This window comes from Podarcis raffonei, chromosome 4, assembly GCF_027172205.1.
Source record: "Podarcis raffonei isolate rPodRaf1 chromosome 4, rPodRaf1.pri, whole genome shotgun sequence".
In the NCBI taxonomy this organism is placed as follows: Eukaryota; Metazoa; Chordata; class Lepidosauria; order Squamata; family Lacertidae; genus Podarcis; species Podarcis raffonei.
In genome coordinates, this window is record NC_070605.1 from 72,806,701 (window position 1) to 72,825,890 (window position 19,190).

Consider the following 19,190-nt stretch of genomic DNA (forward strand, 5'->3'; position numbering starts at 1 on the left):
GGGAGTGGTTTGGGAACTGTGAAAGGGACGCGGGTGGCGCTGTGGGTAAAAGCCTCAGCGCCTAGGGCTTGCCGATCGAAAGGTCGGCGGTTCGAATCCCCGCGGCGGGGTGCGCTCCTGTTGTTCGGTCCCAGCGCCTGCCAACCTAGCAGTTCGAAAGCACCCCCGGGTGCAAGTAGATAAATAGGGACCGCTTACTAGCGGGAAGGTAAACGGCGTTTCCGTGTGCGGCTCTGGCTCGCCAGATGCAGCTTGTCACGCTGGCCACGTGACCCGGAAGTGTCTCCGGACAGCGCTGGCCCCCGGCCTCTTAAGTGAGATGGGCGCACAACCCTAGAGTCTGTCAAGACTGGCCCGTACGGGCAGGGTTACCTTTACCTTTACCTTTTGGGAACTGTGAAGAAGGAAATCTACCTACCCCCTTCACTTTTGTCATTCTTCTGCAACTTGGAGCATTGACAACAAAACTCTTATTGATGGAAGGCTCAGAGGGAATTCCAGTCATTAAGGCAGGACAATAATTCAACATCAACTTCGTTGGACTGGTCATGTTGCGCGGATGCCTGATTATCATCTTCCAAAGCAACTACTCTATTCTGAACTTAAAAATGGAAAGCGTAGTGCTGGTGGTCAACAAAAGAGGTTTAAAACTCTCTCAAGGCAAATCTGAAAAAAGTAGTTTAAACACTAACAACTGGGGAATGCTGGCCTGCGAGTGTTCCAATTGGAGAACAGGCTTTACCAAAGGTGTCATGGGCTTTGAAGACGCCCATGACAAAGGGAGAAATGTGCTAAGAGGAAGGCGTGCTTGGCAAACCCTTACCGTGATCAACTCAAGCCCAGAAACCTATGTCCCCACTGTGGAAGGACGTGTGGATCCAGAACCAGCCTCCACAGTCACTTATGGACTCACTGTTAAAACCTTTTTCATGGAAGAAACTCTTACTTGGCTACAAGTGATCGCCAAAGAAGAAGACAATAATTATTATATTATATCCAGGAAAGAAAGAGAACAAACTCAGGAAACAACTAAGGCCTGTGCCATCTAGTGAATAAACGATGTAATGACATAAATGACACCCCAATCAGCATCACCACATGTTGTGAGCAAGAGAGGCAGGTGCTGGCAGCCCAGTTTGTATGGCAATGCTGTGGAAGTCAGGTGGTGTCTGCACTGACTTTCCTCCATAACCGTCACCCAGCTGAGCTCCACTTGAGAACAGGGCTGGCTCCAGGTTTGAGGGGAAGGGCTGGTGAAAATGTCTTCTGGTATCACCTGCCTCAGGTGGCCTTGGCATATTTAGCTGCAGTGGCATCGCTCAGGCACTGTACCTATCAATTCTTTGAGTCTATCATCATTTTATTTATACCCCACCCATCTGGTTGGGTTGCCCCAGCTACTCTGGGCAGCTTCCAACACAAATAAAAGCATAACATCAAACATAACATCAAACTTCCTTCAGATGTCTTGTAAAAGTTGTGTAGTTCTTTATCTCCTTGACATCTGGTGGGAGAGCGTTCCACAGGGTGGGCGCCACTGCCAAGAAGGCCCTCTGCCTGGTTCCCTGTAACTTCACTTCTCACAGTGAGGAAACCGCAAGAAGGCCCTCAGAGGTGGACCTCAGTGTCTGGGCTGAACGGTGGAGGTGGAGATGCTCCTTCAGATATATACTGCCAAGGCTGTTTAGAGCTTTAAAGGTCAGAACCAACACTTTGAATTGTGCTCAGGAACATACATAATGCCTTAGAGTTCTTAGAGCTGGGGCCATGGTAGGCAATTAAAAGCGCAGTTGCATCCAGCTCCTAGGAGTGCCTGGTCAGAAAACACAATAAGGGGGCCATGGAGTGTGCCGTGCTACAGCACTGGGACCTTGGCTCCTGTCCAAAGTGCTGGTGCTGGTTCTGTTTGGGAATAGCAGCATACACTGGTCGCTGCTTTAACACTGGGTTCTGAGAATGTTTAAATGGAACATCTCCTTAGGAAGTTTGCAAGATGTTTCATGAGCCAAAGTACTTTCAGATGTGCAGTATTCAGGGTGGCAAAAGTCCCAGAGTGATTAGATAGATAGATATGCACACACACAGAGAGACACTGGAAGGATTGTTCATGAAACAAATCTAATTATTCTGTGATGGTCATGTGTGCCATATAGTTAAAAAGTTTCAGTTGTGTGTGAGGGGAGGTAATCTGTACTGCCTCCATTTCGGCCAAAGCCTCCTGAAATCTTAATGATTTATATCTGGAAAAAGGAAAAAGCTGAACTGAATGCCATTGGAAAATGAAGGAAAATAGAAACATGGGGGGGGCATTTATTTTACATCTGCAGGACATTCAAATGCACTGCTGCAATTTCTCTTAAAGGAGTAACAGATACAGATTTTTGCCTTGTGGAATCCCTTGAACATTGCCATCAGATAAATTTCATTGGTCTAGATAGCCAAAACTTATTTTTTACTTATCAACAATCTTTTGTGCTTGCTTACTGAGAAGGATATATTTGGCCAGTCTCATGCTAATGTGAACCACTCCCTCTATCCCCACCCCCCACATTTCCAGATAGGCTTCATTAAGCTGGTGCGTTATGAATTGCTTATTTAAGGAGAGGAGTGGTGCCAAACTACCACAAAAACATTATTTTGCTGGTGTGGGAGGGAAAGAGGAAGGTAAAGCTTTCTGGATAACTTGTGCCTGTGGGTCTAGCTTCTCTGGTTCGGGAAAAGAAAACCCTGACCACCTTACGTCTAGACAGGCCAAGGGAGGAAGAGAAAGAAAATGTATGTGTCTGAGAGAGTATGAAGATGGAGAAAGTAAAGGGAGGTGGAAATCCTGGGCCATTTGTAATGGGGAAGATGGGATACAAAAGTCCATGTCTTCGGATGCATGAAGCATTATCCTGATGTGTAGGTACATGTAGACCTGGCTGGGTAGAATTGTGAAACAATAAGGTGAGAAAAGTACAGACGGTGTCATGATGACTATTTACAATGGCCATTCTAAAAGAAAAAAGTAGAGAGACGGAACAGCATCTTGACCTGTGTAGTTGAGAGAGTGGGTGATCAAAAAGGCCAGAGAGCCACAGAAGCCGATCATCAGAGCAGCACAGCTTCAATTTTGCCCCTTTCAAAACCTGTGCCTTGTTATTTGTTAGATATAAAGGCAAACCCTCTCCTCCTTCCAGAGGGGAGGAGTTGTGAACGGGAGCCATTTCCCGCATTGGCAGGGGGCGTTCTGGCCCCTGCTCAGCTGCCCTGGCTGCTGTGCCATGCCCCCTCACAGCCAGCCAATCAGGCGGAGGCTTGGGGGTGGGGTTTAGCCACTCAAATGCAGCCGCTGCAGCACTTCCCTTTCACTGCACTGCTGGTTTTCATCAGAGGAATAAGAAATCTAAATGATCAAGTTTTTTAAGAATGGAAATCATTTATAGAGTATATTCAGAATAATTGTAAGCACATTAAGAGTTTAGCAGGCTTAATATAAAAACGTGCAGTAGTAGAATAAAATGTAAATGGAACATAGGGGATAAAAATTAAATTGGTTTAATTTGGAAATGCAGTAAAATATGATGAAAAAGGAACTACAGAAAGAGGAGGAGGGAAGTCATATATATATACAGTATATGATACATTGTTTGATTTTTAAGTTTTTCTTTTTTTGAATATTTGTATGTTGTAAAATTAATTATATAAATAAAATTATATATATATATAAAGAGAAACATGAACCCTGGGTAAGTGCCTGGAATCCCTGGAAGCTCACAACACTCAGAGATCACTCCCAAGTGATTAAAATTTTTATACTGCACCACAGTCTAAAGAATACTGTAGATCTCTCTGCAAGCATGATTATCATTATCTGATGAGGAAAGCCTCTTAACAAGCCAATGTTGCATAATTTCGCTGGCTCTGGCGGTGTGGTTTTATGGATGAAAATATCTGCAGATGACAGCTGACTGTTACAAAGCTGAGTCTGGCAATTGAAGTGAATTTCCTTTTAAAATACCTGTTTCGAAAGCTTAGATAATTTGTAGGTGTGCGGAAGCTAATCCACTTCATTTGATTCAAATGGGCTTGAAACAGGCAGGGGAATCCAGTGCTTGATCTACAATGCTTGATCCACACATGGCATGGGAAGTTCTGTACGAAAACCCAATGGAAGTAGATGGGGTACTCCTAAACAATATGCTATATTATGAAGCTTTTTCATTAAACCTCTCTTAGGTTGATGAAGGTACGAAAACACTGGGTAGCCTTGGAGGAGAAAATGTTAGGCCAGGGCCCTTTGTGGACATTGCCTTTCAACAGGGCTGGCCCAAGACATTTTGACACCTGAGGCAAACAACAAATTGGCGTCCCTACCCTACAGGAAAGAGGAAGTGAACACACATTCTTTATGACAGTACAAAGACCCACAAGAACAATTTTGAAAGGAAAGGTTTCCTGTGGATCCTGCTGCCTGAGGCAGGTCACCTCACCTTGGTTCACGGGTGGGCTGGCCATGTCTTTCAAAAAGGCATAACTCATTTACTTTCTGCATTTTCTTGAAATGGAAAAATGGTAGTCTTGCATTTTGCCAGTCTGTTTACCTCTAACACGGTTACATTGTCACCCTGCTCTTTTCAAGCCCACTTTGAGGAAAGTTCTGGCAAAGGATAGCTAAAGGAAATTTTAAGGTGTGCAATTTTCCAAATAAATAATACACCTGTTACACCCTGGTCGAATTAACTTGCATTATGTCAAATATGGCCCCTGGTAGGTACTATGGACAGCCACAGCCACACCAACTATTTGATTTGGGTCGACTGGGTTAAAGGAAAATAGTGTCATATAAGGAATAGTTCAACCTGTCCCTTTTCCAAATCATTGAGGGAAACATCAGATACATTTTGTTTGCATAACTCTTGATCTCTTTATTGGTAGCTGCTTGGTTATCCATTGTACAGAAACTGAAAACTTTATAAGATACAGATCTTCCATTATGGTACAAAAATATATGAAATATATTTCTGAAAGAATCACAAATTTACTTGCAAGCTCTATGGCATACTGTTAAACCTGATACATTTCACGCTGGAACTCTGACATAAGTTAATGAACAGCACTTGCAGCAAGAAATCTCAGTGATTTATTATTAATAAATTTGTATGCCACGCTATATCTTCAGGTCTCAGGATTCCATAGAAGTTTTAAACTCTTGACTTTGAATGACTATGGTAAATATTTTGTTGATGTGATCCATCTTTTAGCATTGTTTTAGCATTAACCTTCTTCACAGGTGTATGTATTCTTTCCTGGTTTCTTTCTGCATCCTGAAAATCCAATGACAATTGTTACAAAACATCAAGTTCTGTTACAAAATAGCAAGGGGGAATGCTCTCATATAAGTAAAGTAAGGGTTGCAGCCGTCACCTATTGGAAAGTGAAAGCTCTAAACTTTGTACCCTAGAATAATCCCATTGGAGTTAAAGGGGACTGTCCATTTGAATTTTTCTGACTCCAAACAGTAGGATCAACAAAATGACTCACCCTCTGGTTCAAAATTACACTGCTCAGATAAAAAAAGCTTTGACTAACTGGGAGTGGATTTTGTGTGACCAAACTAAATTCCTTTGACTAGTTAAACAATCTATAGCCTTTTAAACTGTCTTTGTTACTATGTTACATATTTTTATGTTTATATATTTTATATTTTTATATCACCCGGTGACCCTTGACTGAAGGGTGGTATCGAAATTTAATAAATATTTGTGTGTGTGTGTGTGAACTGCTTTAAGGTTTTATTTACAAGCAAGCAGTGTACATTTTCCATGAAATAAATATATAATAAGTAAGTAGACTCAACTGGCATCAAGTTGTCAGGAACTGGAAAGAGGAGGAATGGTGGAGACCGCCTCTCCCTCCTCCTGAACCTTCCAGAGAAGAGGAAGACAGTATAGATTTACAGCAGTGGTTTGCGGAAGGTAACGGCTCAAAAGCAGATGAGGGGCAAAGTTGGGAAATAATGGAAGAGGAAGAGGAGGAGGAGGAGGAGGAGGAGGAGGAGGAGGAGGAGGAGGCAGAGCCAGAACAGCTGGCTGACACATTATTACTAGAAAGCATTCCAGACACTCCTTCCCCAGAAGCTGGTGAACATTGAAAGTAGGAGAGCAAAGGGCTTGGAGGCAAATGGCCCTAAGCAGCCACCGTAGGGTGGGTGCTGCTGCTGATGATTAAGGAGAGAAGGGGGGGTGGAGATTACTCGGAGCAACGCCATTACTCCAATAGGCTGCATTTCTAAGCCTCTCTCTGTTTATTGTTTATTAAACAATGATTTTTTTAAAAAAACAACCACAAACCGTATAGATTTCTGAATACCAAGGATGTTGTTTAAAGTGCAAAAAACCATTTTTGATTGCCTTGTTTCCCAGACTGATAGAGGCACTTCTCAAACCTGAGTTAGCCACTTAGGCAGAATAATAGAGATCAGGCCAAAGGAAGCAGTACTTGGAGAGAAAAAATCTGTAACGTTACCAAACTTAATTAGTTCACTCCAGTCACTCCATTCTTCTCCAACAGTGCAATACTGTCCAGCTGCACGAAGCTTCAAGATGTATTCTTTATCCTTTGGAAACAAGTGGTAGGTTTTCCCCGTTTTTTCCTAAAAGCAGGATATTGATCTGATTTATTCCTTTGTAGGTGAAGTGACATTCAACAATTTGATTTTTTAAAATAGTATTAGTGGTGTCCACCCAATTCCACTGTGTAATGTAAAGACGGCTATTTCTCTTGTGCAAAAGCATTCAACAAGCTGCTTCCTTAATTCACTCACTAGGAAAATACTTTCCTCTTGGAAAATCACTATAGCTGCCTTTTAAGTAAATATGCTCAGGGGCAGGATATTAATAATTCTTCAGTTTTACAACTACTATTAAGAGATTAGAAGTCGAAAAGTCACAATATGATTGTCTTAGGGGCAAGGGAGAGGAGAACTGTGGTCCTTCCTAGATTTACTTGAGTATGCATAGCCAATTCAAACTATGGTCCACATCCTTACTTCTGTGATTCTCCAAAGCCTTCTTGCGGGGAGGGGGTTTGCCATGAAATTTTTATTGAAATGTTTCATTATACCATACATTAAAAAGCAAACTAATCTGAATAAAAAGAAAAAAGGGAAATGAAATAGAAATAATAGAAATAATAGAAATAATAGAAATAATAGAAATAATAGAAATAATAGAAATAGTAATAATAGAAATAGAAAAAGAAATAGAAATAATAGAAATAGAAATGGGCCTCTCTCAAAAGCATATCTTAACCTTTGTCACACACAGAAGGGGGTGGACCCTCCTAGCTCTTACCTGGGAGATTCCCTCTATATGTTCCCAGTCTCCCACCCTGGAAGATTTTCCCTTCTCTGCCTCTTTCACCAGCCACCTATCATTAACCCAGATTAGGTAAAGGTAAAGGGAGCCCTGACCATTAGGTCCAGTCCTGACCGACTCTGGGGTTGCGGTGCTCATCTCGTTTATTGGCCGAGGGAGCCGGCGTACAGCTTCTGGGTCATGTGGCCAGCATGACTAAGCCGCTTCTGGCGAACCAGAGCAGCACATGGAAATGCCGTTTACCTTCCCACCGGAGTGGTACCTATTTATCTACTTGCACTTTGACGTGCTTTTGAACTGCTAGGTGGCAGGAGCAGGGACTGAGCAACGGGAGCTCACCCTGTCATGGGGATTTGAACCGCCGACCTTCTGATTGGCAAGTCCTAGGCTCTGTGGTTTAACCCACAGCGCCACCCGTGTCCCTTTAACCCAGATTAGAAGACATCAAAAAGCAAAGTAGATTAAACAAAACAAAACCAACAGGGAGACACCTAGATAGAACTTCTAGACTGGCCCTATTTCAGAATGTTGTGATCAAATTTTACTATACTGCCCATTTATACCCCATTTTTCTTCCAATATGTAACCCTTGGCAGCCTACATGTGGCTTTCTCATTCCTAAATTCATTCCCCCATGTGTAAGTGTTTATATAAAATAACAATACTTACTGTTATAATTCCATTTCTCAGTTCATCCTTAAGGGAAAAAGGTAACATTTTTAGTTGGTACTGGTGTCAAATTTTCTTTGTGCTATTTTCAAATTATGCTTGATTTCACAAATTCAGCTGGGTACTTTAATCAGCAAGGAAGGCAAAAGTTGTCAACAGTAATTGATTACATGTGTCTGTGACTTACTTGTTGGTAGATGGTTTAACTTTCCTCCCAATCTTTTCTTTGCTCCACTGTTTGACATGACAAACAGGATTGGCTTGGGGCATTTTGCTGATGGTAATTCTACACTGCAGGTCCTGGGCCAGATAGACCCTTTTCTCAGCCCATCCATCTTGTTGAATCTTGTTGATTCCTCATGTGCCTCACCAATCCCAGAGTAGCAGTACTGGGTCCTCTGCAACACCTTTCCCCTCTTCGGCTCTCTATACAACTTTCCTCATCCTGTGAATCATTGCAAGTTGCTTCTATCCACCCACATTTTGTCATAGCCTTTCTAACATGGAAGTTGAACAAATCTGAATCTCATTCTGTATATTTCAAGAATTGTCATTGATTCCAGCAGATATGGATGGTTCTAAAACTGAATTCTATATACATTTGAAAGCTGGACATATTTCAAAATATGAAATGGTCCGTCCCCCCCCCTTTGGGTTTCTACACGAGATATGCACATGGGACAAGCAAAGATGACCAAAAACAATTCAACAAAGAGAACCACAATGGCCTCTTACCTTTATCTGGTACTTAAAACAGTAATCTGCATTTGTAGTAGCAGTTGGAGGGGGTTTCCATTCTACTTTACAATACAACAGCAGTTCACGACAATTCACAGTGATATATTGCGGTGGGGCAAGTTTTTCTGGAATGAAATAACCCATCTTTTACTTGACAGTAGGAGAGGTGTGAGATTACAAGGGCATTAGAGTGGTGAGTCTTTCATCCCTCTCTTAAGTATTTCATATTCACATATGCTATGGGTGAGTGTGGCCAGGTTTATAGCCAGGAATGTTATGGTGTGAGGTCATGCAAGGGTACAGGGTGTGGGTGGGTGTATCTGCCACTGAAAAGCTGTGATGTAGAAGCAGTCAGATATGTTTTTGAGGTTGTTTAATGATAATTTTACAAGCATTTTAAATTAAAAGCCTATTGCAGGGTTGCACGACATCTGACTATCCAGATGTGGCTGGATTCCCAGCAGCCCCAGCCAACCTAACCTGTGATCAGTGGCGATGGGAGTCAGAATCTAATATTGAGGCCACATGTTCCCATCCCAGATTTATAGCTATATCAAGATTTCTAGTACTGCTGGCAGAAAAAAAGTAAACCAATATACTCCACCCTCTCTCACCATAATCGAAAGGCCAGGCTTGGTGATCCAAAGTCTGAATTGGTGATTCTTTGCTTGAGCCAGTCACCTGGAGGGTAATATGATTCTCAGGAACTTTCATATTAGGAAAATGGCACCCAACGTGTCTTCCAAGTTCATTATTTTTGTATTGGGGACATTCAATGCTTTCTCCATCGTTTTCGCTGCATGCAAAAATATTTTGTTAAAAACCCAACCAGGAGTAGCATACTCTAACCATTCCCTTCCCCACCCCCATTTAACAAATGAAAATGAATTACAAATATATCAAGTTTAGAAAATACTGGACGTCATTAGGAGCATTCCTGCCCGCTTCCCAAGTGCAATCCATTGAGGTAACATGAACAGTGTAAATGACACAGGATAAATTTTCAGCTGATGTCCCTTCTGGTCCTGGGGAGAAAAATTAGGAAAGATCATGTTTAGTAACATGCATTGAAGTGCTCAGAGTACTTTTATCATCATCTCATATATGTGTCATCCATGTTTATGAGTCTGGTTCTGAGTCTGAGTAGCTGCATGCAGGGGTGAAGGAAGGGGGGTGCGGGTAGATGCGATCCGCCCAGGTGTCCCCACTGAGGTGGGTGACAAAATGCTGGGTGGCATTCACTGCAGGGCCTACAGCGCGCCCAAGCCACGCGTCTCTCCTGGGACACCCGCAGGCTCCGCTCTGCCCCAAACGGTCTGTCCACCGCCTCCCCCTCAACTGTAGGGCAGCAGAGTGGGGGGAGGCAGGCAGACTCCTTGGAGGCCCTGCGGAGCGTCCTGCCCCGGCTGGCCCCGTCCCTGGGCACAGGGCACACGCGCCACCCCAGGCGCCTGATCGGCTTGCTCCGCTGCTGCCTGCATGGGTTCTTCTGAGAAGAGTTAATGTAAGGTTACCAGACATCCCCGTTTCCCGAATGCAGTCCCAGGATTTGCAAATCAGTCCCCATACAAAATCCATTGAAGTTGAAAAGTGTCCCCAGATTCATTGAAAAAAATCTGGTAACCTTAAGTTAATGTGCTCATCCTATAAGTTTGAATGAGCTTACACTAAACATGAAGAAGAACTTTCTGATGGCAAGAGCTGTTGGACAATAGAATGGACTACCTTGGAAGGTGGTGGACTCTTTTTCACTGGAGACTTTTAACCAGAGATGGAATGACCATCTGCCAGGGATTCTTCAGCTCTTATTCCTGCATTGCAAGGGGCTGTAATAGACGACCCTCGGTGTCCCTTCCAACTCTACATTTCTATGATTCTATGAAAGTGTCTCCTTTTTAAGGTCAAGTGGTGTTTCTCTACAAGTTCCATTACCAATGTTCTCCCTAGGGTGTTCTAAATTCAATCAATATGAGGTCAGAATGCTAACCCCATATCACACCCCTTGTCACCAGAGTTGTGCATACCCTGGCAGCAGTTCTGTACTTCTGTAGGTATGATATGATTGCCTAGAATGACTCAGATAGACTCAAACATGCTGGTATAGGAATGAATGACTCATATATCTGTATGCTGGCATCATCTATTAAGTATACAGTAATTGGTTTTATTTACACAGAAATGAGGAAATGCCTGTGTATTAATGATGGTTTAACATGGAGAATGGATAAATGTATATCTCTAACATGGATTTCCCCCCACAGTTTTCTAAGGTACTCTAAGCTCCTAAATGGGTCAATGATTAGCCGTTGAGTGTTTTCTGTTTCTCTAATGTATCCTGTTCTTCTGAATGTAACCTTTGAGCATGTGATGAAGTTACTGAGTTGCAAATTCGCCATCTTGAAAGAATGGTGGCTTTTAGCCTTTCTCTGAATGCCACAAAGAACAAAAGGATGTAGATGGCTCACCAACTCATCCATAAGCTAAGGTCACTGGGGGCTGGAATGTGGAACAGAGACCCAGTTTGGATTTTTGGAACTATCTTTCATTTCTAAGTTGCTGAGCCTGTGCTGGACAGCACAAGACATTGCACGAATGTTTTGGATGTATCATTTGATGTATTTTGTTCTGCTTTCGAAAAATTTCTGCAAGTAAGCTTTGAATAATATTTTTACGGGATTGGACAATGTTTATTTCCAAAAGTAGTTAGTTCTTATGCACCCAGCCACTTCGATCTCTGCAATATTAATATCTGCAATATAACCTGCTAATCAACTTGAAAATATATACTTACCCTCCTCCTGTGCAAAAGTTCTGTAGAAAATAGAGTACAACAGAACAATGAGCCGAACTGTGTCAGCAAATCCTAGAGTGGCCACCATGCTATTTTTCTTTTCTTTATAAGTGGGGAGGAATGAGTCCTAAAGTGAAAGAGGGGGATTTCTTTTATTTCATTCCTTTGGTACATTTTTCCTTTGAGTGGTATTCTGCAAAGCCATTCTGTTATCATGCTGCAAGGACTTTCATTTGTGTAACACAACTGCCCCCCCTTTCCTGTGCCCTCCCCAAATCTGGGTTGGAGGGTTAGCAAAGCCCCCAAAACAGATTTGTAGGGTGTGTTAGGAAAGGTGTGAAGGGGACAAGTTCTGTTGTATAAGTGAAAGACTTTGTGTAGACTTTCTGTGGACAAAACAACTCTGATGGCTACTGTGTTTTGTGTTCAGTAGCTTTTATAAAGAAGGTTTCTTTTTAATGTTCTACAATGTTTCCTCAATGGGACATGCAATACAGAAGTTCAGCTTTTTAAAAAATGTTCTTTCTTGTTAGAGCTGGCTAATAAGATAGGTAGATAGACAGATAGGCAGACAGATAGACAGATAGACAGATGACAGATTATTTACCAGGCAGTTTTCTTATCATGTGTTTTTCCCCCTAGTATTCTGCTGTGCTTGCTATATTTTATATGAAAATGTCATTTATAAATATTTGAATATAAATAAATACATTGATGGGGACTGCTCATGTGAGCAATGAAGCTTTGGAAAGAAATACTCATAGAACACGGCAGTAACCTTTTCCCCCACAAGCAAGGACCAAACGAACCTGAAATCATTTCCCCAACAAGAAACTGCTGCAATCTAAAGGTACAGGGAGTGTAGAACTTGCAACTGAACAGTTTTGGCAGCTTAGAGGATTGGTGGGTGGGTGGATGTTTGAGGCCAGAAGGATGGCAGGGATGTTGAGACTGACAGAACAGATTGAAGCACCTGTTTGCCTCTGTGGGAATATTCTGGAGGGCCAAAACAATAGAAGTTTGAAGGGGAGGGTTGAACTTTGATGATGAGGAATTAAGAGTGGCAAAGACCTGGGGTGGGACCGGACTGGTGACTGCTGCCATGCTGATGGAGGGATTGGGCACTTAACATATGGAAGGCAATAGGGATTGGGTGGTGGGGTTACTGGAACTACTGTTGCTGCTGCCCACCCCTTCTCCATCAAGCTTGTCGTAAAGGTTGTGAATGTAGCCCCTTTTCTGCTGAGTGGGGTGTTATTCTTACCTCCTCCTCATACGGGCTCAGAGAGATGTGTAGCTGAGAGAAGCTTTGGTAGTGCACTTGCAAAGTGTGCTTTACTGAGAAAGCAAGGGTATATATCTTGTTCTCATGAGGAGTGTTGCATCAGTCTTTCATGAATTTCCTTTTTCGTTTCCAATTCATTGAACAAGGAAGTATAATGGAGCACTTTCTTTTGCTTCCTTATGTTTTTGATGGTGCATGAAGAATAATTCACCCTAAACAGGCTCACTGAACCCTAGAGAGGTCCTTGCCCAAATGTTTTGCTGATGGTGATTTTAAGGTTCATGAAGAATAAATAACCCAACTGAGTTAATACTTCACCTAATGCTTTCCTTATAATAGAATCATAGAACCATAAAGTTGGCAGGTGCATCTAGTCCATGCCCCTGCAATGCAAGAATCTCTACTAAACCCTACAAGACAGCTATCCAACCTCTGCTTTAGAACCTCCAAGGAAGGGGGCCTCCTCTGCATTGAACTGGCCACCTTAAACATGCCTACATTTTTCTGATGGAGTGATTGAACACCTAGGGCTCAGTCCGAACAAAGGTGAGGTGCAAAGACTTTCATATGAGTGAGCACAGTGGTGGTTGTTGGAGGTACCTTTTCCACATAGTTGGGACCTGAAGATGAGGTGGCAACATGTCTGCACCATTTTGTGGTCCTTTGTCTTTTTTCTAGTTTCTCAGTTGCATTCATTTTATTACTGATGCCCACAGCACTTTCTCAAAATTTCAACTGTGCCCACTGGCCATAGCTGTCAACTTACAGATTTGAAAATAAGGGACCAGCAGCCTTGAAAATAAGGGACCAGCAGTCAAAATAAGGGACCTGCAGTCTCACCTGTTCCAGGCACTCCAGTCTTCCTGTCCTCCTGCAGTCTGGTCAAACTCATGCTGGTAGCTTTGAGAACACTGTCCAACCAACTTTGTAACCAGAGGTTCAACTGAATAGAATCTGAATCACATGCACCACAAGGCCTATGCAGCCTCAACTTAAGATGGCTCCCCGGCCTGGCTTTGCACTGCAAAGTTTGCAGCAGCACGTGCAACAAAATGGTGTCCAGCATTCAAAAACCCCCTCAGCTTGCATTAACTAGCCACACACAAGGCATGCAAGCTCCACCCCCCAGTAGTTCTTAGACTTCTTATTGGGTGAGCAACACAGCCAAGCAACAGAGTTGGAGCCTCCCTCCTCCCTGGCTGGCAGGGAGGGAGGGAGAGGAGCTGCTTCCTTTGAAATTTAAGGGACATCATTTAAGGGACATTTAAGGGACATCTATCAATAAGGGACAGCAGCGGGACATGGCGCTGGAATAAGGGACTGTCCCTTCAAATAAGGGACACTTGACAGCTATGCCACTGGCTCAAAGAGGTTGGTGACTGAACTATTGTTAGCACTTGGGTGCGGAAACGTTTCACGGAGTTTGAGTGGGACTATGAAAGAGAAATTTCTTGCTAAAAGTTACAGTTCATGGAAACACAGCAGAAACAGCACCACTTGTTTTAGCTAAAAAACTGTGGTATTTTCCTTTGTGTGTGTACTTTTCTCTGTGGTGAGGGGCATCATTAACTGATAAAATAAGAACAGACAGTACTGTATCTGGAAAGCTGCTCTTACACAAATCTCTTTTTAAAATGTGTATGTGTGTTTGTGTGTGTGTGTGTGTGTGTGAGAGAGAGAGAGAGAGAGAGAGAGAGAGAGAGAGAGAGCGCACAAAAGTTTTGAAAACCAAACGCCTTCTTGTGGTATTTTACTACTTCCTTCTTTCATTTCTAAGTAAAACTGCATCAATACTTTGGTATATATGGAACGGTCTATTAAAACACTTTCAGTGTTTGGATTGATCTTAAATGACTTTGGGTCTGATAGATCTTTGTATCATTTGAACTGGCTTGTTCTATGATTCTATTCTTTCTTAAAAGGACACCCGAATTTGAGGATTCTTTCCTCCAAGAAAATAATGTGAGATATATGTATATACGTGTGTGTGTGTGTGTGTGTGTGTATGTATGTATGTGTGCGCGTGTGTATGTGTGTGTATGTGGATAGATAGATAGATGATAGATAGAGAGATAGATATAGTTTGAAAAGGCAAAAGCAAAGCTAAAGAGGTGGTAGTTGGGATTCTATGATTTTCTTAAGCCACTTGATGCAGTTTCTGAAGTTTCCATGAGAACTGAATGAGAATGAAGTTCATTTTGTAGAGCATCTTTGCTGTTCACAGTACACTGTGTGTGCTTTGATGTTTTCTTAATTGGCCTTTTCAGGTATATTTTACACTTTATCAGAGAAGCTTATAAAATTAGGAAGGCCTGAAATAAAAATGCCAAGGATGGCAGGGATGAATTGAGGATCGAGCTGTCAATTGAACTGGAGCAGAATCGGTTCCCTTCTGAAGGGGGTGAACTTGAACTAATTTCTTTTTGGAGTGAGTGAACTTGAATTGGAACATTTTTTAAAAAATGAACTTTCGGTGTATTTTAGGAAGTAAAGCATACTGTGTTTAGTGGGGTGATTCCTAGGAAAATGTAAGTTGCAATAGATACATAAATGGCTTTGAACACAAATATTTGAAGATGTTCCTCTTCCTTTATCTTTTTATTATTATTATTATTTTTTAATAAATGTTTATTAAGATTTTGCAAAACAAAAGATTCATCATTTCAAAATATATCATTTCCATACATAAGATTCATATAAAAAACAAATACAACAGAAAAACAAAAATATATAGCAGAAAAAAAGAAAAATAGAGAAAAGAAAAGAAAAGTGAAAAACCCTTTTTCTTAAATTTCTAAAGTTCCATACCCCTCTGTCTTGACCTCCTCACATCTCCCTTTTTTGTGTTCCTCTTTATTCCAATCCAATTCAGCAAATTCAAAACCTTATTTAAGCCATACTTAATTTTACATTCTTCTAATTATTATGTCCCGATTTTCCATTATTTTAATCCATATCTCCTCTTATATACTATGACATAATAATGTTCTGTTCATAACCCCCTATCCTTTTTAACATTCTTCTTTTAATTCACCTTTAACCAAGTCACACAAACCCTGTTGCCTTCACTTCCCACATCATATTAACACTCCAAGATTTTACAATATTTCTGTAAATAGTCCTTAAACTTTTTCCAGTCCTGTTCAATCAACTCTTCTCCCTGATCGCGGATTCTGCCAGTCATTTCAGCCATCTCCATGTAGTCGATCACTTGCGTCTGCCATTCCTCCACGGTGGGTAAATCTTGTGTCTTCCAGTACTTGGCAAGAAGTATTCTTGCTGCTGTTGTTGCATACATAAAAAATGCTCTATCTTTCTTTGGCACCCATTGGCCAACTATGCCCCTTTATCAACTTGCCTATGCTTTGAGAAAGTCGCAGGAGGTCCTTCCCCATGTCACATCATTAGGGAAAGCACACATATACAAAGGAGACAATATTCTCTGTGTTGGTGCCCCAATTGTGGAATGCTCTCCAAGAGTGATATGCCTAGTGCTGGCACTGTATTCTTCCCACTGCTGGGTTAAAACCTTTTTATTTACCCAGGCATTGAGAATTATGGTGTATTTAAGCTGATTGAATAGTTTTATTCCTCTTAGTTTTGTTGCTTTGCTGTTGGTTTTGTTTTACAATACATTCTATTACCTATGCATTCTGCCCTGAAACCAATTTTTAGGTAAAGGTGCAGTATATACCTTTCAAAAAAACACACACAAATAAATAAATAATAGCTGATGTGGTTTTTCTCAGATATCAGAAATGTGTTCTTTATTCGAAAAGGCTCCCCCCCCCGCCCCGTTGATAAAACAGCCTGTCTGCTGTTTAAGCTTTCAAACTTACTACTAAGCACAATTTTGGTCCTTTGGAGATTTTTTGTCTGATTACTGTACGCATGTGAACTTATCGGAGATCACTGATGTTTCCTTTGGCTTCTCAAATTTCTTACTTCAGATAGAACCATCTAGAATCAGCCATCCTACTGCCTCTTATCCTTAGCTGCTTGGAGCAAGTTACATGTATATAGTCTTTAGAATAAGGTTACTTCTTTTCCAAAGAATCTGGGGACACTTTTTTTTTTTAAAGAGAAAAAAAGTTATTTAAAATAATAATAATTAAGAAGTAATATCTTCTTTTCTGGGGTCTCGTCTGTCGCCCAGCCTTCCTCTGGGCCCTGGCCTGCTCTCTTGGAGCGCTAGTTGCCATGGAGTAGGCTCGGGTCAAGCCTGGGCTCAGCCACGTGTCCTTGCCCTCCCGGTGCTCCTTCTCCTCTCCTCCTTCTCCGTGCTTCAGCTCCGGGGTTTTACTGGCCCCGGAGCGTCACTGGGCAATCGGCCGGGTGGCTGGGTGCTCTCGCTCCCGGCTTGATTTGGATCACGGGGGGTCAGCAGTTCCCCCAGTTGACGCGCTGGGCATCCCTGGTTCTCCCTTGGCAGTGGCAGCAGTAGTCTCAGCAGCTCGGAGCCAGCCTGGTAGTGCAATTGGCTCTGGCTGGCTTCAGGAGCTGCTCGCTGCCATGGCACCCGCCATTTTGCCTCACCAGAAGTCTCCATATGATGTGTCTTGTGCCGTTGAACCAATCACACAACATTCATTCCCTGCTAATAAATCTACAACACTTAAAATATAAATCCAGGGACATTAAATGAAATCCGGGGACATTCCAGGGACAGATTTTGTCTGGGGATAGATTTGTAAATCCGGGGACTGTCCCCGGGAAATGGGGACATCTGGTAACCATACTTTAGAATGTCTTCCACCCCGTTTCTGCTTTCTTAGCCTAATCAATCAGGTTTTCATCCTATACATTCTATTAAAACAGCATTCACTTACGTTGTTGAGTTTGTTCGTCTGTGTGTACAACAAACCATGCTTGCAGTTGACCACTAGGCACAGGGAGGCACGTGGGTGGGTGTGGAGATCACACAGGGTCCCTGGACGTTTAATGGTCTATTGATCCCTGTGCCACCACTGTGCTCGCTTCCCCGCTGCCACCAACCCGTTACCCTCTGGTAAAACACTGAGTCCAGACAGTTGTTAAAAGTGAACCAAAAAGACAAGTTTATTTTACAAATATTAACAAGTTTATGGTTTCTCAGATTATATTCCTGTCAGTATCTTAACTTTAGTTTCTTTATCGGCCTATACCTTCCTATTACCTTCTGACTGATTATCTCAACTGTTTGACTGACTCCTCTTAACAAATTTTCTCACTCTCTCACACCAGACTAGCCCAGCCCACAGACTTATCTTCTCTGTCTCTTTTAACTCCAGACTGTCTTCTCAACCACCCTAACTCTAACTCTCTCACTCCAAGAAAACCTCTGTGCTAAAACCTTATACACAGTTAACTCTGCCCCTTGGGTTCCCATTGCTTAGTCATTTTACAATTAGTTAACCCTTTCCTTATGAACCCAGTATGATGTCACATACCTAGGAGGGCAAACGCCACAGTGGGGAGTAATGACAGGCAGCGGCAATGCAGGGTATAACAAGGTCACAACTTTATTGGTAACGGGAACATTGGGGCATGACATGACATAAGGATCTGTCTCCTCTATGCCTGGGCAGCCTGACTGCTGGCCTAATCTCCTTCCCAGCCTGCCTGCTGGGTAACCCATAGGAATTGCCAACAGGAGGTTCTCTCTGCAAGACAGACTGATCCGGTGGGTCCCACAGCAACTTGGATGTGTGGAATCCAGTCACTGTTCCCCTGACTGGAGCCAGGGACTTGCTATGCCACAGCTAATATCCCTTATGAGAATCCCTCTTGAGTTATGGATCCTACCAAATGCCTTCCCCTACTAAGTTATGACAAGTATAACAGATACAAACTGAGGTGTTGGAAGGACTGAAGCTGCTGCAGTCCAAGCCAGGGGAAGTGCAGTTTTCTTTCTGGTTGGCATCCTGACCAGGAGCTTGCTAAAGGCGTCCATTAGTTCCCAGGGACATCATAGGTCTAAACCACAGCAAACTAGCTCCCTGTCACACTGGGGAGCAAGCTGGCCTCAGTGGCATAGGAAGGGGTGTGTGATGGGTGCAGGCTGCCCTGGGTGTCATCCCTGAGGGGGGTGACAAAATGACAAAAATATGTGTGTGTTGTTGTTGTTTAAAAAGGGCACACAAACCTTTTTTGGGCTCACAACAAACACCATGAAACACGTCTGGCACTGGGCACCACACTGCAAGGGCTGGTCCTTTCCGCGGGGCCTGCAGCATGCCTGAGCCACGCATCTCTCCTGGGAGTGACATGGTGGTTTTGGTACCTGCAGGCTTGCATATGGCAACCGCCTCTCCTTCAGCCACCCTACAGCTGAGGGGGAGGCAGTGAAGAGGCTTTGCGCAGTGTGCCC

General features: G+C 42.7%; 1 protein-coding gene across 1 annotated transcript; it reads right to left on the minus strand.

The window, feature by feature from the left end:
* Nucleotides 1–5,256: 5,256 nt before the first annotated feature.
* LOC128412401 (granulocyte-macrophage colony-stimulating factor receptor subunit alpha-like) lies at nt 5,257–11,644 on the minus strand. Its single transcript, XM_053385277.1, has 7 exons — nt 11,557–11,644; nt 9,658–9,790; nt 9,380–9,561; nt 8,763–8,890; nt 8,028–8,054; nt 6,508–6,634; nt 5,257–5,306 (listed from the first exon to the last, which is right to left on the minus strand). The coding sequence occupies exons 1-7, from the start codon at nt 11,642–11,644 to the stop codon at nt 5,257–5,259; spliced, it is 735 nt and encodes a 244-aa protein (XP_053241252.1).
* Nucleotides 11,645–19,190: the final 7,546 nt, after the last annotated feature.

Excerpts from the sequence above, each read along its gene's own strand:
- LOC128412401 (XM_053385277.1), bottom strand. The coding sequence starts at position 11,644 with ATGGTGGCCACTCTAGGATTTGCTGACACAGTTCGGCTCATTGTTCTG. Across the intron at positions 9,791-11,556 it reads AACTTTTGCACAGGAGGAGG|GACCAGAAGGGACATCAGCT; the intron begins GTAAGTATATAT and ends TTTTCTCCCCAG. Across the intron at positions 6,635-8,027 it reads TGAGAAATGGAATTATAACA|GAAAAAACGGGGAAAACCTA; the intron begins GTAAGTATTGTT and ends TCCTGCTTTTAG.